General features: G+C 40.5%; 1 protein-coding gene across 4 annotated transcripts in view; it reads left to right on the top strand.

The window, feature by feature from the left end:
• The first annotated feature begins 1483 nt into the window (after nucleotides 1–1483).
• SNRK (SNF related kinase) overlaps nucleotides 1484–19539 on the top strand; it is a 42532-nt gene continuing 24476 nt past the window's right edge. Inside the window, exons 1-3 of one of the 4 annotated variants that reach the window (XM_080610986.1) lie at nucleotides 1484–1741; nucleotides 13092–13190; nucleotides 14485–15178. In XM_080610986.1, coding sequence (XP_080467112.1) covers nucleotides 14590–15178 — 589 coding nt within the window. In that variant the 5' untranslated portion in view covers nucleotides 1484–1741; nucleotides 13092–13190; nucleotides 14485–14589. Of the gene's footprint in view, nucleotides 1742–1875; nucleotides 2477–13091; nucleotides 13191–14484; nucleotides 15179–19539 lie in introns of those variants that run through there. The other 3 variants (XM_080610987.1, XM_080610989.1, XM_080610988.1) reach the window with 3 other exon arrangements.

Here is a 19539-nt window from a genome sequence, read left to right as displayed (position 1 = left end):
ATACCCAGATCAGCAAGCGCCTACATGGAGCTCGACATGAACCAAGGAACAACAAAAGGTGAAGGAGGATGGGAGCGAGGCACTGGGAGTGAGAATCCCAGCAAGATAAGAAGGAGCTGGAATTTACTGAGTTTCTAAATTGAGGACTGTTGGAAAACTTTGAAGGTCAGGTTCTCACACCTGTGCTTAACCAATTATATGTTAGTTGTTAAGGGCCTCACAGATATGTATCCAATCACAATGTGCCAAGTTAGTGAACACAACTTTAAGAAATAGTATATAAAGAGTTAGTTTTCTAGAATAAATGGCTTTTGTCTGATCACATTGATCTCCGACTGAGTCCGTTCTGCGACAAATAGCGCTTGCTATAAAGTGTAATATAAGCTATTCATGAAGGAATGACATATGTATTTTGTCAAAGCATGGGGAAAACCAAGAAGCATTTATCAAACATTTTCTTAAAATTGGGCTTCACTGTATTTCCATATACCTTGATTGGCCATCTCTATGAGGAAAAAAAAAAAAAAAAAAGAAGTACTTTGAAAAGTGCTACTTTTAAATATTTCCTTTCCCTGGATATTCGAACATTTTCTTTCCTTGATATCTGAACGAAAGTCTTGCATTATTTCTGATGCTCCAAGCAACCTTTTTGCTCATTCTCCTTAGCACATAGGAGCCTGAATACTTCTGTGGCACAAGGGTTCAAGGTTTTTCCTTCCCCTTCAACACACATACGACTGTTTCCCTTCGAAATACTTACCAGGCTCATGCACTGCCCTATTTTCTCCTACTAGCCTCAATGTCACCCTTTCCTCTCACTAGCCCCTGCGGATCTCCATCCACCACCCGCCTTGATCCCGTCCCCACCACCACAGCGGAATCCAGCGTAGAGCGACTCACTGTCCGCACTCCATCGCTACGTGGGCGAGCTGCCCGGGATGCAATGGGCACCTCCTCTGTACTCTCATTAATAGCCTATTATTTCTACCCCTTTCACTTGCGATCGCACCAGCGGTTGGCCATTTCGATGCGTTTAATCAGTCCTCCAGAGGGAGAGAGACAGCCACCACTCAGGCGGCTACGCCCGAGGACTTCACCCTCTCCTCAGGCCTCCACCAGTCCTCCCTCCCGAGCTCTTATTTGCGCCATTTCCAGGCCGAATTGCTCGGGACCTGGAGGCAGCCGGAGAGCAGGCAGGGCTCGAAACGAACCCTCTCTCCCCGACTGCCGCCGGCCGACTCACTCCTCTTCCCCTTAGCTGCCCCTTCCTGCCCTTCCCTCAGGCGACCGCTCCTCACCCCTCCCATAGCCGTCTAACTCGCCTTCCCCTCCCGCCCGCCATTGGCCCGCCGTTGACGGCAATGGCGCGGCCCCCCAGCCGCGCAGGCGCAACGCTGCCCGGCTCGCGGGCTCGCGCGTGTGTCCGTTGCCCCGCCTCGCCCCCGCTTCCCCCCCCAACCTCACAACGTCTGTTCGCGAGCCATCGCGGCTGTTGTTGTCGCTTGCGCCTCGGAGTCGCCGCAGCGGCAGGGCCCAGCCCAGCGGAGCGACGGGCAGACAGGCGCGGGGCAGGAGCCCACGCGCCCCGGCCGAGCTTCCCCGCTGCGGTCTTCGACCCTTTCCCTCCCTTCCCGCCGCGCTCCCCGTCCCTGCCGCCGCTCCCGAGGGCAGTCGCGGCGGGTGCTGCCCATGCAGGGGGCGGCGCGGGGCGCGGCGGCCCGAGGAGGAGGCCGAGCAGGCAGTAAGTTGAGGCGGGGTTGGGCCGGATTCAGCTTGGGCCGGGCCGGTGGGGTGTGTTGGGGTCTCTGCCTCCGCTCCCTTCGCTTTTCTGTTTCTCCCGGAGCCGGCCTCGCCCGCCGAGCTCTCCCCGACTGGCCCAATGGCGGCCTCGGCCCAGGAGGAGGCGGGGGTGTGGGCGCTTCCCGGCCGCCGAATGTCGGTATGTCGATGCCGCCCGGGGCTGGAGGAGCGGAATTTTAGGGGGGACAGGGAGTTGAGAAGCAGGTGTTACTGCGGTGGGGACGGTGGGATCCTGGCTGGAGCCTCTGGTGCCCCTCCGAGGCAACAGCGCGTGTGGCCGGGTCCTCGCGGCGGGCCTGACCCTGACTCTGCCCGCCCTGGAGCAGCCGTACCGAGGTCACCGCGGCATCCCCCCCCCTCCCCTGTTCTGCCTCGTAGTTGCTGTGGCTTGAGTCAAAAAGAGATAAACAAGGGAGGCGAAAGCTCTCCTGTTACGGAGTCGGTCCTGTCACGGATGCGCTTGGGGGGAATGACGGTGCATCTTGCCCCTCGGAACCGGGTGCGTAGCCAACAGGTTCGCTCTGAATGCAAGCGGGTGGCTTTCGGCGCGCAGCTGGAACGTGTTCCTGACGGAGCAGTTATACCACAAGTATCTTTGTGGATACATGTATTACTTCCGTCAATACACTTCTTGTACTGAATTTGGTGCCTGAATTTGAATCGGTGGGATGAGTAGGTGAGCCCTGGATAGAGGTCTTGTTGCTTTCTGCTAGGTATGTTTTGGCACTCAGACGGTACTCCACAGGTTAAATTTATGGAAGATGATGTTTGTGGTTGATGTACAGTCTTGGTAACAGCTGAAGGACAGACCTATGTGGTTCAGTTTGGTAGGGGATTTTGTTTGTTTCTCTTTCCTATTTTTTTTTTTCCTAATAAGTACACTGGATAAATTATTGGAGAGCATCCACCAGGAAAAAAGCCTGTATTGACCAGAGGATGGCTGGAGACAAATGTGACCTATTTTCAGATTGAATAGCTTTATTGGTAAGGGTTTAATTTAAGGCCCCTGCCAACCCAAACCATTCTGTGATATGATTCTATGCTGAAACACCTCTGAAGGAAAACCCTTTACAAAGGCATATGGGCATATAAAAAGCTTTGGGTTTTTGCTTATATGAAGATAGTTTCTTACTGATCATCTTGCTTTCAAGGGCTTATTAAAAGCAGATATGCAAAGAAGTGGTTTCCTTAATGGTACCATTGCAGTTCCTGGAGCTGAAGTGTATTATATGATTTACAGCAATCTAGCATGAATGAATTGCATGTAAATCTGCTTATGCCTGCCCTCTGTAGTGCAGTCACTACTTAGTCATATAGGCTGCTTTTTGGAGTTGTTTATTATGGATATATTTAGATCGTCATGCTCTGGGGAAGGACCAGTTTAATGAATCTCAGCAAAATGAATTCTATATTAGAAGTGTTTACTGGCAAATATTTATTAGGTTGGAAATAAGCAGGTCTTCCAAGGCATGCACCATTAGGAACTGGGTTAATGAAAAGTTGGGGGTTTTTTGATTGCTGTGTATCACAGGAAGTGGGAATTTGGCTGGTGGTTTTGTGCTATTGCTGATCCTTAGAAAGAACGTATCTTAAATAAACTTGCAAGAGCTAACAGTCATTGCTACAGAATGCAGTCAGATTTTACCTTATTGAACATGTTGAAATGTTAACTTAAATAGGCTAATGGCTCCCCCTTTTACTTCTAGTGCATGAAAACATCCAGATTTAAAGACTTAACCATTCAAGTTAAGGAGAAGAATGTCCAGTCTTGTCTCACATTTTTCCAGAATAGTGTAAATGACCAGGAGAGTGGTAGAATGATTTTTCAAATGTTAGGGAAAAGAAGCTAACCTGAATGCTGGAGTAATGCCTGGGAGCCCATGTATCATTTAAGACAGCACATTCATCTGGCTTTTTTAAGAGAATCTTTGTGATTCACACCTGAAGCTTCCAACAAAAACAGGGAAGATGACATCTTAAGTAGACTTAGTGATAAACTGTTCTGGGGTTATGTGTGGGATTTTCTGTTTGGCTGTTTTTTGTTTTTGCACCATTAAGAAGCAAGAAAGTACAGATACTTTTGTACAGGTTATTGCTGTTCTTTGAGTCATCTTGCTGTGAAAACTGATATTCTCATGTGCTGTAGGTGGTTGCACTGTAGATACATAGTCTGCTCTCTGAATATTCTAAACAAATAGCATGTTAAGAGTATGCATGTTAATAGGCTACTGCAGATACTATTCTGCTTATAATAGTCCTCTTCCTTGCGCACTGTTCTGACAAACCTGGTCTCTTCTAAAGCTCTAACTTGGTGCCTTCAATATCATATTTCAATAATTTTGCAGTCTACACCTTCAGTGTATCATGGTACTTTTAATTCTACTAGCAACTGTAATGCCAAACCAGTGCCTTTGTCTTGCTTTGCCTGCCTTGCTTTCAAGGGCACAATATCCTGGTGCAGCTAGGTTTTCCTCAGAATTTCTCATGAAATAATGCACTTTTTCTTGGATTTTGTCCACTTTCAAAATTCCACTGAAATGCTGTAACTGGCCATTCCTACTTAATAGTGTTTTCTAATTATGTCTTAAAATAAGAAATGGATGAAATGTGGTTCAGATCAGGGACACTACCTTTTGTATATCAGGTTGAACTGGAGTGTATTATGAATATAGTAGTATTAAATTGCATGCACTCTTCACTTTAGTAACCTGTGAGGTTCTGTGCATCTTCCTTGTCACACTGTTTTCAAGCACTGAACTGGAATGTTGCAGCTTCTGTAATAATGTAAAGTAGCGATTGTTTTAATACACAAAACAGTATTATGTAAGAGCTTAAGAGGATTTGAAAAACTGTATGTTCACTTGCAATTCTAGGATAACTTACCCTGGCAGAGTTCTAGTATATGTAAGTTAAGTCACCAGTGTTAAAACTGAATGAGGGAAAAGTGTTGTGTATTTTTTTGTACTTGTGAAATATAAAACAGAACATGTTCACTTTCTGAGAAGCTGAATCTCTCAGTTTACAGTGATCTTCAGCAGTGTTGGGACACGAATGCTGCACTGAATTTGACAGCCTGGTTGTTACTCTTCATGTATCATTCTGTGTTTTCTGCAGCAGTCTACTGTCTAGTTACTGGCTGGACTTAAACCAACTTTACTTGAGAGATGAGATGATAGCCTAGACTTCTATAATTTTAGTTCATGTTGAATCATGGTGAATTTCAGGTGTCTGCCAGTTCCTAACTGGTATGGAAGCTATAAATTAGGATGAAGTATTGACTGGAGGTTGGAGTCGATCTGATTCTTAACGTTTAAGTAGTTTGTATCCTGAATGGAAAATGCCAGTATCTGAGAGGCAAGTTAAGTGCATTCTGTACTTTTTATGTTACCAAATGTATTGCTAAACAAATGAAGATATCTTGATATTTGAGCTCAGAGATTGTTCTTAAGAAATTTAATAGACATTATTATCGCTCATCATGGGAGGGAGCCCAGCCAGGACAGCTGACCCAAACTAGTCCAAGAGATATTCCATACCATGGAATGTCATGCTCAGTTACAGAAACTTGTGGAGAGTTGGCCGGGAGCCACTGATTGCTACTCAGGGACAGGCAAGGCATTGGTTAGCAGGTGCTGAGCAACTGTATTGTGCATCATTTGGGGTTTTTTGTTTATTCTTTTCTCCTTTCTATCCCCCACACCCCATTTCCTTACATTTTTGTTGTTGAAATTTTACTTCATTTCAATTAGTAAACTTCTCTTACCTCAACCCATGACTTCTTACCTTTTTCCCCAATTCTTCTTCCATCCCATGGGGAGGGGGGAAGGAGTGAGTGGCTTCGTGGTGCTGGGGTTAAACCGTGACATAGGTATTAACAATATGTATACACGTTTGCATCTGAAAACTTATATTTGACCCAGCATTTGATGCTTTCACCTCCCTTGACACAGAATAAAAACCATGTTTGTGATTCTGAATTGACAGAAAAGATGAAGTTAGGTGAATAAGCGGTAACTTATTAAAATGTTAAGCCACACTGGAGTTTTCATTGATTAATGTGGAATGTTTAGGGCTTCTATTAGTGGTCTCTACTACACTATCTGACATGAGAAAACAATGTGGTCATGTTAATAAATAGACATTTGAAACAGGCAAAACAATTTTGAGGATTCATGAACATGGAGTAGATGAGGCGATTCCTCTAAGAGAGTCCAGATTGTGGAATAGAAATCAAAGTGGTCTGGTTTTTGTGAAGTTCCTGCAGTAGGTTTTCTGGAAATAAAGGTGTAGTGTTCTGTCTAAAAGATGGTGATACCACCAGGAATCACTATAATGATTTTTGTCTGATAGGAAAAGTATTTCATAGTCAGTTTCATGCCCCTAGTTTTTTGTTTGTTTGTTTGGTTTTTTGTTTGTTGTGGTTTTTTTTTTTTTTTTTTTTTTTTTTGGGAGGGGAAGAGTGTTGTGGTTTAAGCCCAGCCACACAGCTCGCTCTCTCACTCCCCCCCTTCCTCCCCCCCGCTCCCTGAGGGATGGGGAGGAGAATCAAAAGAATGTAACTCCCACGGGTTGAGATAAGAACAGTCCAGTAACTAAGGTATAACACAAACCACTACTGCTACCACCAATAATAATAATGATAAGGGAAATAACAAGGGAAGAGAATACAACCTCTCACCACCTGCCAACCCCTGGCTGATACCCAGCCTGACCCCAGCAGTGATCTAGCCCTTCTGGGTAACTGGCCACAGTTTATATAGTGGGCATGATGTGCTGTGGTATGGAATACCTCTTCGGTTAGTTTGGGTCAGGTGTCCTGTCTCTGCTTCCTCCTGGCTTCCCCTCCTCCCTGGCAGAGCATAAGACTCAGAAAGTCCTTAGTTAGACTAAACATTACTAAGCAGCAACTAAAAACATCGGTGTCATCAGCTCTGTTCCCAGGCTGAATGTCAAAAACACAGCACTGCACCAGCTACTAAGAAGGAGAAAAATAACTGCTACTGCTGAACCCAGGACAAAGAGTATATTCATAAATCAGAATCAGAATTACCAGGTTGGAAGGGACCTTCAAGATCATCGAGTCCAACCCATGCCCTACACCTCGACTAAACCATGTCACCAAGTGCCACATCCAGTCTATTTTTAAACACATCCAGGGATGGTGACTCCACCACCACCCTGGGCAGACCGCTCCAATATTTTATTATTCTTTCTGTGAAAAATTTCTTCCTAATATCCAACCTGTACCTTCCTTGGTGCAGTTTGAGACTGTGTCCTCTCGTTCTGTCAGTTGCTGCCTGGTGAGAGAGACCAACCCCCACCTGTCTACAACCTCCTTTCAGGAAGTTGTAGAGAGTGATAAGGTCACCTCTGAGTCTCCTTTTCTCCAGGCTAAACAACTCCAACTCTCTCAATCGCTCCTCGTAGGGCTTGTGGTCCAAGCCCCTCACCAGCCTCGTTGCCCTCCTTTGGATGCACTCAATCATTTCCACATCCTTCTTAAACTGAGGAGCCCAGAACTGGACACAGTACTCAAGGTGCAGCCTCACCAGTGCTGAGTACAGGGGAAGAATAACCTCCGTGTTTCTGCTGGCCGCACCATTCCTAATGCAGGCTAGGATGCCATTGGCCTTCTTGGCCACCAGGGCACACTGCCGGCTCATATTCAGCTGGCCATCCACCAATACCCCCAGATCCCTTTCTGCCTGGACACTGTCCAGCCACACTGTCCCCAACTTGTAACATTGCAAAGGGTTTTTATGGCCAAAATGTAGGACTCGGCACTTAGACTTATTAGATTTCATCTTATTGGATTCTGCCCATCTATTCAACCTATCCAGGTCTCTCTGCAGAGCCCTCCTTCCTTCCAAAAGATGGACACAAGCTCCCAGCTTAGTGTCATCTGCAAACTTACTGATGAAGGACTCAATACACTCATCCATGTCATCAATAAGAATATTGAACAACACCAGTCCCAGGACAGACCCCTGAGGGACACCACTGGTGACTGGTTGCCAGCTGGATGCAACACCGTTCACCATCACCCTCTGGGCCCGGCCATCCAGCCAGTTACTGACCCAGCAAAGAGTGATCCTGTCCAAGCCGTGAGCTGCTAGCTTTTCCAGGAGTATGTTATGGGGGACAGTATCAAAAGCCTTGCTGAAATCCAAATAGACAACATCCACAGCCCTTCCCACATCCACCAGGCGGGTCACCTGATCATAAAAGGAAATCAGGTTGGTCAGGCATGACCTACCCTTCATAAACCCATGCTGGCTGGGTCTAATACCCTGGCCATTTCTTAAGTGCTGCTTAATAGCACTCAGTATGAACTTTTCCATTAACTTTCCGGGCACTGAATGAATATTCTTGACTGTTTAAAAATGAGGCTTTGAAGGACTAAATCAAATCCAGTGGCTTTCTGTACTTGTCTGTATTGAAGATGATTTTCATAGAGATACCCACTATCTAGTGAGGCTCTACAACACAGTTCTCAAATTTTGTTTGCTCTTTGCTGGTGTTCTGCAAACAACTCACAACAGCTTTGTAAACCTGTATGAAAGAGGAAAGCTTAAACTTTCCATGCTTGATGTGACTGTATTAATCTTCAAGAAAACAGGATGGTAGACAGCAATCTGTAGGTCTCAATGTTTGGGAATTTCTTGTCTAAGAAATAAGTGTATTCTTTAATTGGTGACATCCTGAATCGTGCATTTTAAGTTTAATTTTTCTCGTACATCGGAGCTGCCTCAGAGTCTTGCTCTTCGATCTCAGGTAATGCAGGCTTTCATAATTTTCTACTACAAAATAACATTACTAACTTTTATTTCTTCTGAAACCTATAATGCTACCCCTCTGTCCCCCAGCCTTTTGTTTATAGGTTGAAGAGCAATGTTGTATTAAGTTTATTGGCCTGTCAAGTATTTCTGCTGCTGACTCCTCACTGGATAATGGGCCTTAAGAGTTGAAGCGTTCTTGTTAGGGCTTTGTTTTTATTTCTGGATTTATTTGTATTTCTGGATTTATTTTTATTTTTATTTTGTTTTTATTTCTGGAACAGTTAAGGCTAGGCATCAGTAGCTCTCATGCTTGCAATACATTCTGAAACAGTGAAAAACTGACATATCACTCCAGGTATCCCAAATGTTTAATGGCAAAACTTCTGCAATTGGCAGCTCTCATATCTTTCAGAGAAGAATTCTGAAGGCTGTTTAAAAGTAAGGAATACAGTTAGATCCTGCAGGTTAATTCTTCCTTTATGTTTGGAGCATAGAACTACTTGATAACTCTTATCTGCATCATTTTAGCTGCAGCCATGCTGAATGGTAGAGAGATTTGCTGGTACATCTTGTCATTTTAGTAATGTAGTATGAGGTGGATGCTGATGCTGTGGCTAATATGAAAATAAAAGAAGTACGTGGACACCTTGAAAAGATCTAGTATAGTGTTTTATTATGGAACTTGTCAGGAGCAGGAGAGCTTATGGGGTTTGTAATCAGTGAAGGGGAAGATACATGTGTATGCGTGGTGCAATGTGGTGTGTATGTTCTTCACAGTTCAGTCTTGCAACGCTTTGTGCCCATTTCTAGCATATTGGCTTTCCCTTATATAAAAGTGATCAAAAACCCTCTCGGGGAAAGTAGTTTGACACTCTGGTGAAGGCATCATCATATATGAGTGGCTCATTTAGTAACAAAGATAGACTGTTTTTAAAGACTCATAGATTAGGTTGTGGAGGTATTTTACAGTAGGATGGCAGATAAAAATTGATAGGAAATATTGGAAAAAATGTGGAGAATTATGCTTGCACAGTTTATATACTGAGTTGGTATTTGCTTCAGTTTGCTTTCAGATTCTAATGGTCTGTACAAGTTGTTTTCAGAGTAAAAAACTGCTTCTGGATCTTTGATCAGTTTATGTCAAATTTTGGTTTACTATTTCTAAGATGACTAGCAACATAAGTCTTACTCTTACCATATAATTTTGTAGTAAATAAATAATTGCTATAGATGCTTTTACTCATCTGAGACAAAAGAGAGCAAAAGGGGAAACATGAAAATTATTTAATATGTCTTGTGGATGTGTATGGTGTATGCATCCACTGAACTAGACATCCTAAACTCCTGTTACAGAAAATGAAAATGTGTGCTTTTAAGAAGTGATTCATTTGATCTATTTAGCTGTCTGCTTCAGGGTGCAGTTTGTTTTATTATCGACTCTTGTCTGTGTTGACTGAATCTCCATTTATCCTGAAGGGAGACAGGAATGGTTAGCTGTGGACAGACAAGTCCCAGTAAAGATTACTTTAGCTTTCACGTCTGTTAGCCTGATAATGCAGGGAAGTTTTGACATTGATAGTATTATAACATTTTGTTGAAATGAGACCTTGAATCTTCATTTTCTAAAGTAAGAAGCTAATACACACATTAAGGTAAGATGCATTAGGCTGGTCTTGTATGTAATGTATAATCTAATAAAAAATTTTGAACAGGATGAATTGCTGAAAGAAAAACTGGTGTTTCTGAAGCGTGCTCTTTTTCTGCACAGATCCATTAGAGATCTATTTATCCATCTTTTAAAGATGGTTGAGTCACAGTACTGTTGTTAAGCTTCTTAATAATGTGCATGTGACATTACAAAACAGCTTCTGCAGATCTCTGTTACAGAAGCTGTTTGAAGTATTTTGTGAGGTAGGGTATTTGAGTGTCTATGGAAGGAAGGATCTGTTCTGGAGCTGTTTACTGGCAAATGTTGACATTGGATAAAGTGAGTAGGAAGGATGTAGCTGCATTCTGGTATAGTTAGGGAAAATGGCATTTTTAAAAAAATCATAATTAGCCACATGGATTAAATGCTACTAATGGTTAGTAATCTCACCAACTAGAAAACCCAGTGCTGAAAAATGAACTCATAAAGGACTTGAGATAATGGAATAAAAAGAAAGGCAGATATTTTTTGTGATATAACTGTCTCTTTAGTGTTTTTCCTCAGGCTGTAGTTCTGCTTGCTGGCAAAGCATGGCTGGTTGAAATTTTGTTGTGTGCTGCAGTTTGCAGCTCCTTCATTTAGTAGAAATGGACATGAGGTCAGACTGTAAACTGGATCAATGAAATGATCTGTCATTAAAGCTAACAGTTTGGAGTGTGATGGTAAGTAGATGTGTTAAATCTGGAAGTTTTGGGTAGTTACATTTGTATTTTGCTCCAAAAGTTTTACTGATGTAACTAAGGAAACAGCTGCAAAGAAAGGGTCTTAAAGAGGCTTCAGCTTGAAAACTGGTACCTTGTGAAACTGCACTCTTGGTTGATCCTTAAGTGCTTTCAAAATTCTGCTTTCTTACTCCAGAGAGCAACTAAGAAAAAGAAACTACTTCTCTGAAATGTCTTTCTATTGCAACTGTGATCCTTTAAGTAGCATATTTAAATTGTGATCAAGCTTGTATCTATGCACTGTGACAGCTTTGCATCCATTTCCTACTACTGAACTATTCTTAATTTTGTATGTTTCCTTCAAACCATATGTGGGTGTGAGATCCTTGTGTTTAGCTGTGGGAGATTCATTTCTGAAGTTTTATTTTAAACCCGCAGAATTAAGGTTAGTTGGTCTGTTATTGTGGGGACTTTATGTTAAACCATTAATGAATCTGTATTAATTTTATTTCTGCTAATGGGGCTGCAGCATTAGTGACCGTAGTTTATCTTTCATTTCTGTCAGCTTTTATCCTATTGAGTACTGTATGATGTATTACTCCATGGCATAAGTGTAACTGATTTTTTGCTGGAATTTTGTGCCAGCAATGTTGTTGTGTATTCTGTTGTTTAGAGATAAATCAGTTGTTGAATTTGTACAAAGATAGTTGAGAATATGCCAAGTGAAAAAAATAATTAGTATAAATCTTTCCTTACTGCTGAGTGTTGTAGTTACTTCAGTTCAGACAAGTTGCATTCTGTTACATCTGACAGGGTTTACTCTCTCCCTTTTGCTCTGCCAGGGATGGAACATTCTTGAATTTAAGAAAGAACAGCAAAGTCAAAATCGACTGATGCTTTTTTATTTCCATCTTCCTTATCTCTTTCAGTAACATTTTTTGCCATGCACTAAAAAAGCTGTCTTGTCTGCAGGTGTTGTTTTTCAATCCAAGACTTAACAGAAAATCTCTCTTAAAGCCGTATCTCCTCTGAGAGTAAAGGTGTTTCATGATAACTTGGTAACTTCAGTTGCATAGGGATCAAATGCCTGTTTTTTGACACAACTTTAAAGTTGTTTTATAAATTTAAGTGATGCTAAACGCTAAACTGGAGTAGTTTAGCATAAGGTATTGAGTATAGAATGCATTATGGGTAAAACAGATTTGTAAAGAGGTATGATGTCCTGATGGCAGTTAAAAAAGTTGTGTCTAAGTGCTCTTTTTTTTTTTAATTCTTTAGAAGCTGTGAAGAATCTGATTAGCATGCTGTGAAGACAGGAGTTTTATAAAGCATGTTTCTGTTGGGGAGAGTGGTTTTGGTTTTGTGTGATTTTGTTTGGTTTTTTTTTGGTTGTTTTGGTTTTTTTTTTTGTTTTGGGGTTTTTTTGTTTGTTTGTTTGTTTGTTTTTTTTTTAAATGCAAGCAAGAGGAAGTGGTTCTTCTGGAAGCACATAGTTAAGCTGTTAAGCTCTTTGTTGCAGGATGTTCTTGGTACTGAAAATTCACATGCCTTAATAAAGCACCTGCTCAGTTTCATGAGGGCTGATAGATTCCACAATATATCAAGCGTTATTAAACACGAAGCCACTGCGCTCTGATGTAAAGAAGGTTTTAAATCTTTTGCAGATAAGGAGTTTCGTTGTTTATCGTGTTTGCCTTTGTACTATGTTCTTCCCTCTGCAACCTCTAATGGATAGGAGAGTGTTTGGCATGGGTGTTCAGTTTAATGTAGCATGTTCTAAACTAGTTTTGTACTTTCTGAAATACGGATGGGATGGTATTACATGATTCACTGGGAATGGTAGGGGAAACTTTGTAAGATGAGCAGTATGGGATGCGATGAGAAGCAGATATGCCAACCCCGGTTTTGATTCTGTGGCATCTTCCAGTGAAATGGTTTTTGAAAGAGCATCTGAAGCACATAGGGCTTAGTAGCAGAATAAAAGGGTACAGTAACACAAAACCCGGTGAAGTTTTTTAAAGCATAATCATAATCTTTAAAGAAAAACCCCACAGCCTAATGTTTGCAATTGTTACACTTACCCTGTTCTTTGTCTAAGTTATGAGGTTTCAGAAGGTGATTGATTTCATTCAAATTTTACAGGGGTGGAGGTCTCAAACTGAATTCCCACAGACTTAATGGAGGTAGACAGCTGCGTAGAGAAGAGATTACATCATGGCTCCTGCTGAGATAAGCAGTAAGGTGAGATTGCTAAACATCAGAGAATCGTCATAGGACCCCCAACCTTGTAATTGAATCCATATGAAACCAGGTTCATTAGTTTCACTGCCTGTGAAATAACTTGTTTAGAAGGGAGTGTTTTTAATCTAATGCTTACATTTTGACTTGAGAATAACTAATGTAAGGGTCTGTTTGTTTGCCAGATTCATTTTCAAAGATTTTCTTTCTGAAGTTCAGTTTTGAAACGGAAAATACATGCTAAAGAGCTGTTTTCTGTATTTTGAGTTGGCAGTAAGCCCTCTAATTGTAATATTTCTAGCTACTTTGCACTCAAAGTGGGAGAAACAGTTATCTTTTTGAAAGCTACAGATTTTTATGTAAATCTCAATCTAAGTTAAAGATGCAGGAAAAGTTTTGGGGAAGTTTTGTATGTGAAAAAAAGAAAAAAATGACAATGGGACGCAAGACCTTAAAAAACAGGTTTGAATATGAATGTTTTATAAGTTGGATCTTGTTTGCTTAAATGCCAAATTAACTGGTAAGAGGGAGTTCAGACTAAGTAAGCTGAACCTTTGAGTTCTCTTCCCTTCCTTCACACTTTTTTCCCCTTCTTCTGACTCATGCTCAGGACTGCTGAACATATACAGCCTACATGCAAACTTTTTATCACCAGTTTTTATAACTCCAGTCAAAATGTTTAACAAGACATTTTTGTTTAGCACTAAGAGTACATCCAACCCAAATGTTTCATTTCAGCCTATAAAGCTTTGTTTGTTTGTTGTAATTACAGTATTGATTGATAATGCTCAAACTAGAGTAACAAAATTAAGCCTTCTATGTCAGTCTGAGCTTTGCTAAACAAAAAGCTGTTAAAAGGGAGAAAGTATTCAAAACTTTGTATTACTGCTGTTTCATGCTACAACATGAAGGAATATGTCAAAACTAAGTAAATCAAGCTTGTTCATCTTGTCAGTGTTCTGTGCTGCCTGGCTGGTTTCTGACATAGCCATAAAAGTTAGATTTCAGATTTGCCAATTTTAACAGTCCTCATAATACTGACTTTTTCAAGTGTTGCTTGCAAGGTTTCTAACTCAAAAACACGAAGGCCACTGTTTAAAAGAAATTTTCATTGTTGCACTGTTGTGATTTCAGAAATTTGTTGGTTAACACAACATGGCTTATCAAACCCTTTGCAAAACCCCCTGAAGAATTTCATAAGTTATCTGTAAAAATATGCCAGTATAAATAGGAGAATTACAGGGTAATAATTTTGCTTATTTTTACACAAATGCATAATCTTATCCTTTATTTTTAGGTATGCTTGGCAGTGCCAATGGGCTATTTATTTGCGTCAGATACTCTTATATGAAAAGATCGCACTTCCAAAGAGCGTAAATATTATTTCATCTTCTGAAACAGAATGGCAGGCTTCAAGCGAGGATACGATGGAAAAATTGCAGGATTGTATGACTTGGATAAAACTTTGGGCAGAGGCCATTTTGCTGTGGTCAAACTTGCTCGGCATGTCTTCACAGGTGAAAAAGTAGCAGTAAAAGTAATTGACAAGACCAAACTAGACACTTTAGCCACTGGACATCTTTTTCAAGAAGTTAGATGCATGAAACTAGTGCAACATCCCAATATAGTACGTCTGTATGAAGTGATTGATACCCAGACTAAGCTTTATCTTATCTTAGAGCTAGGTGATGGAGGAGATATGTTTGATTACATCATGAAACATGAAGAAGGTTTGAATGAGGATCTGGCAAAAAAATATTTTGCTCAAATAGTTCATGCTATATCCTACTGCCATAAACTGCATGTAGTTCACAGAGACTTAAAGCCAGAGAATGTGGTCTTCTTTGAAAAACAAGGACTTGTGAAATTGACTGATTTTGGATTCAGCAATAAATTTCAGCCTGGAAAGAAGCTCACCACAAGCTGTGGATCTCTTGCATATTCTGCTCCTGAAATTTTACTTGGGGATGAATATGATGCACCAGCAGTGGGTATGTCCTTTTTGAATTCAACTATTAAGTACTGTGGTGTTGTAGCACTCTTTTCTGTTTCAAGATAATGCCATATGTGAAAGCCAGCTAACTGGCGAGAAATAATTTTATAATCTGGATGAGTTATGGATGAATTAATGTTGGAGCAGCTCCATTCGAAGGAGATACTCAAACATTTGCAAAAATGCTTGAAAGTTCTTTGTGTATGAAGTGATGCAATTGTATGCATTGTATTTAACTTTGCTACTAAGAATGTGAATGCAATGTATATTTGTACTTGCTTTGTTAAAAGGACCCATCTTTTCAGAAAAGTGCCTGTTTTTAATTTAATGTCCATTGTTCCCCCCAGTGCTGCTAAAAAAAAAAAAACCCAAACACCCAGAGTGATTTTCTTTGCTCATTTCAGCTATATAAGAATGACAGTGTGAGTCCAGGCTGCTTATGTCTTCTGCTGCAAGGTGGTGGAAATCAATTTCTAATAAATACTAATTTGGCTAAACCTAATCAGAGGAGCAGATGGGGAGTTAAAGGCGGCTTTAACTCCCCCTTCTCTGCCCTTCTCTTGTCTGAGAACTGAAAGTAGAGAGTGAGTTTCTAGTTCCTCCCAGTTGTTTGAAAGGTAGAAGAAATAGTAATGTGTGTATTTGTCTGTATGTTTCTAGCTGGAAAGTGTGCTTGGCAGACTGCAGATAATTCTCTTGCTCTCTCTGTTAGGTCTGCTGCATATGATATTAGAATTAACTTAGAGGGTTTTTTCAAATAGTCGTAAGCATTGATAAGAGTCACTAGATAATATTCTGTAGTCATACAGGTTACTCCTATCTGTTGGTTGAGGTAGAACTTACCTCTCCAATAAATTCAGTTCCAAATGATGCTTCAGAAATACCTTACTGTAGTCAACAGTTCTTGAGTGCCCAGTATGTGATACTTACACTGTCTTAACAACACCCATTAAGGCTCTGACACAGCTGTGTGTGTATTTTGCTATGGTTATAGTAGTAGCTGTGGTGATGGTTTAAATTAAGACTGACTTGTCCATTTTCTTGCCAATCTAGTGGAGGTAAAGAGTCTGCCAATTTTACATGCTGACAAAGTATTCTTGCAGGCTAGTGAACTAAAATTCTTGCATTATTTTTAATATAAATATTTTCAGCTAGTAGATCTTGTGGTCTTTGCTTAAACATTTGAATGTTACTTCATGGCTTCTAACTTTGAATAGGTGTTTTACTGTGGGCTACTTTCTCAAGTGTGCTATAATTAGGGATTTTAGAGGTCTCTGCTATTTGTGGTTTTGCAAATCCCTGGTGATGCTGAAGTGATGCTTGACAAAATGATTTCTATTTAGAGGCCACTGTTAGATGAGTTAGTTCTGGTTTTATTAGTGGCAAATCAGGGATCCTAACTCCTGAATTTTTCTGTGTTCTTGTCTTTTTATGTTGAGAATTTCCTGAAGCATGAGTCTTGAAGCATGCAGTGCCCTCCAAAGCTACATGAAACAGTACATTTGTTAAGTATTCTAGACAGTGTCTTATGTGAATTATGTTTTGAAAAAGAGTAGCAGTCAGATCTTGGACACTGAGCAAAAACTGAAGTTTTGTAATTGCTGACCAAGTGAAGATGCCTGGAATTATGAATAAATTAGACATTTTCGAAGAAGAGAAATTATATCAGTTGCATTTTGGTGCTAGTAATATGCAAGGTGTGTATATATAGCCTGAAATTATGGTGAAGCGCTGTGAACTCATTCAGTTGTTGGCTGAATAGGGCTATTAATATTGCAGTAATGACTGGAAATGCCAAAGATTTTTTGCAGTTAGGATGAAATTACATTATAGCTGAACCAATCTAAAAGTTGCTTATGAGAAAGGAGATCATGCTTTGTCCAGTGCAACTACATGGTCCAGCCCCTTTATGAGCATCTGGTCACTTGAAAACCACCTTGGTTTACTAAAATACCAAATTAGAAAGGATTGCCCTGCTTATACGCTGTGCATGTTAAGGTATATTTGCATTTGTTAAATATTTTTTAAACCAGTTTTATATTTATCCAAAGTTGTTGCTGTATTTGCAAAAATTACTGCAAGAAAAACTGATCAAGGTATATGGTGGGTTTTTCTTGCTGAAGATCTTTTCTGCAAACATGGCTTCTCTGGTGTCTTATATATTAGAATGAGATATGAAGGATACATTTGTTTGCTGCAGAGAGCTGAAATATTCAGGGCAAGTCTTTTATTATGTTATATGCTTCATAAATATGGAGAAGCTTGCTTTATGAAAATGTAATTGTTTCAGCCAGTTCAGGGATTAATGTCCCTTTGTGATGCTGCTTTAAAGTTTTCACACTTGAAAAGAAACTATTTAATTTAGGTCTCTCATTTCCTTTTGTGTTTGAGGCTGTAGTTAAAATGAGGCAAGAGGAATATTAGGCAATGATCATACGCTCCCAGGGCTTTTCAAAAAGCTGAGTTAGATAATAAGTTCTGTTGCCTGTAGTTTCCCATATTTTTTTCACACTCAATTAAAATTTGTCCTGGTCAGAGGAAAGTGAGATGAATGTTGTTGCACATAAAGTTCATTTTGTATAACAAATGGACATATTTTAGATCAGGCTGAGTTCTGTCTAGAACAGTGGTGCAATCCAGTGAACTCCAGCAGTATTCAGAAGTGCGTAACTACAGGTGAGAAAGAACGAAGCATGCTTCTGGTAATACTTTTGCTCTACCAGTATCAACAGAGATTGGATCATTAAATGAATAGAAATCACCTCTTTTCCTAGGTGATAAAGTTTAATTACAGTTTTTCAGATCAGTTGATTCTTTCAGAGGAGAGCAAATTCTATTTTAACTGCTTGGCATCTCCACGAAGTATTAAGTGCTGTGTGGGCTACAGTAATTCTGGAAGACAATGGCACTTCTGATGGGTTTTATTATTATAGTCAGATATTCTGTATGTGGTTTTGTAGCTGCATGGAAACATTTGCAGAGTGAATTCATCCTTCTGTGGATGAGAAATGGGCAAATTCAGATTCTAAGATTGTGATTGTTTCTTTAGCAGTTGAGTGCAGGCCTCTAGCAGGGTAATGTAATACACAAATAACATTGTAGGTACCATCACAATTACTTAGCACTGTGGTTTGTTGTCACAGCAACACCAAGAGAATGGTGGCAGCATATTCCTCATAAAAGACACGACTAACAAGAATATTGTGGTTACTGTGGCTCAGTGCTATACTGCTGCATACTACTGCAACTGGCAGTTTGTAGTCTAAATCTGGTTTGCTGCTGCCTCAGTTGCAAAGGCCACCCACTTGAATAACGTTCATTGCTTTAGTAGTTAGGTGGTGGCTTTCTTGTGCAACCCAGACCTGGGTATCTTGTTAAAGAAAACAGACGATTTGTCATACATATCTTTTGCTTTCCTGAGATCATTATACTGCTTTTAGACCCACTTTGTCTTTTGTTGGAATTATCATGAATTCTTTTGTTTTCTTTTTGCATCAAATGTTTGCATTCTTACTTTAATATAGTGTGGCTGGAGTGAGTTTTCTAAGCTTCAGCCACATTTATCTGGTGCTTGAGCCTTATCTGGCCTCTGGAGCTAGTTTTGATGTTTCTGTGTGGGTATAGCATTTTATTCACAAACCGAATGACTAATGTAAGCATAATGGCCAGTGTGTATAAGAGTAACCTTTTACGCAATAAAAATGCCGAATACAAGATTTCACAGGCTCGAGTTAAAAAAATGGTAAAATACTTGCAAACCATATACAGTATTGAGTCATTTAGCATACCTGACAGCATTCTGGAGTTTCAGTATGCTCAAAATCAGATTATAGCCCAATTTGACAGAAATGAAAAGCAGGAAGTCCTGCATAAGCTTTCACTGATTGTTCTGTTTTGAAAATCTCCCTTTTTAATGTTGTATTGCAACACTATAGAAGATTTATAGTTAGACATATTATAGAAAAAGCTTGAAGATACAAGGGTATCATGCTTCCAGCATGAAAGGTCTTCCCTGTTTTGCTTGCACCAGTGCAGAGCTTACTTCTCATGTGCTGCACTCTGTTCCATGACTGACCATTTGATTGTTTTTATTAGCTCACTTGACAGAAACCTTTTCTGCCTTACCTTACCAGAAGGCTTACCTTCTGCCAGGTTAGCAGAACTGGCTGTTCCCTTAGCGCTGAGTGGAAGAGCTGGTGCAAATGAGGGGAAGGGAGCATGCAGTTTGGATTAGAGTACTGGGAGAAGGTGGTAGGACCTGCCCTTTTTTTGTGTTAGTAAGTTCAGGTTAGATGAACTCAGCCTAGTTTATTTATTTTCAACTTCCATGTAGGAGAATCTCATTAAGTATCCAAAGTG

This window comes from Psittacula echo (assembly GCF_963264785.1).
Source record: "Psittacula echo genome assembly, chromosome: 2".
NCBI classification, from domain to species: domain Eukaryota; kingdom Metazoa; phylum Chordata; class Aves; order Psittaciformes; family Psittacidae; genus Psittacula; species Psittacula echo.
Note: the sequence above shows the minus strand (reverse complement) of the source record. Positions and strands in the feature narration are given on the sequence as shown.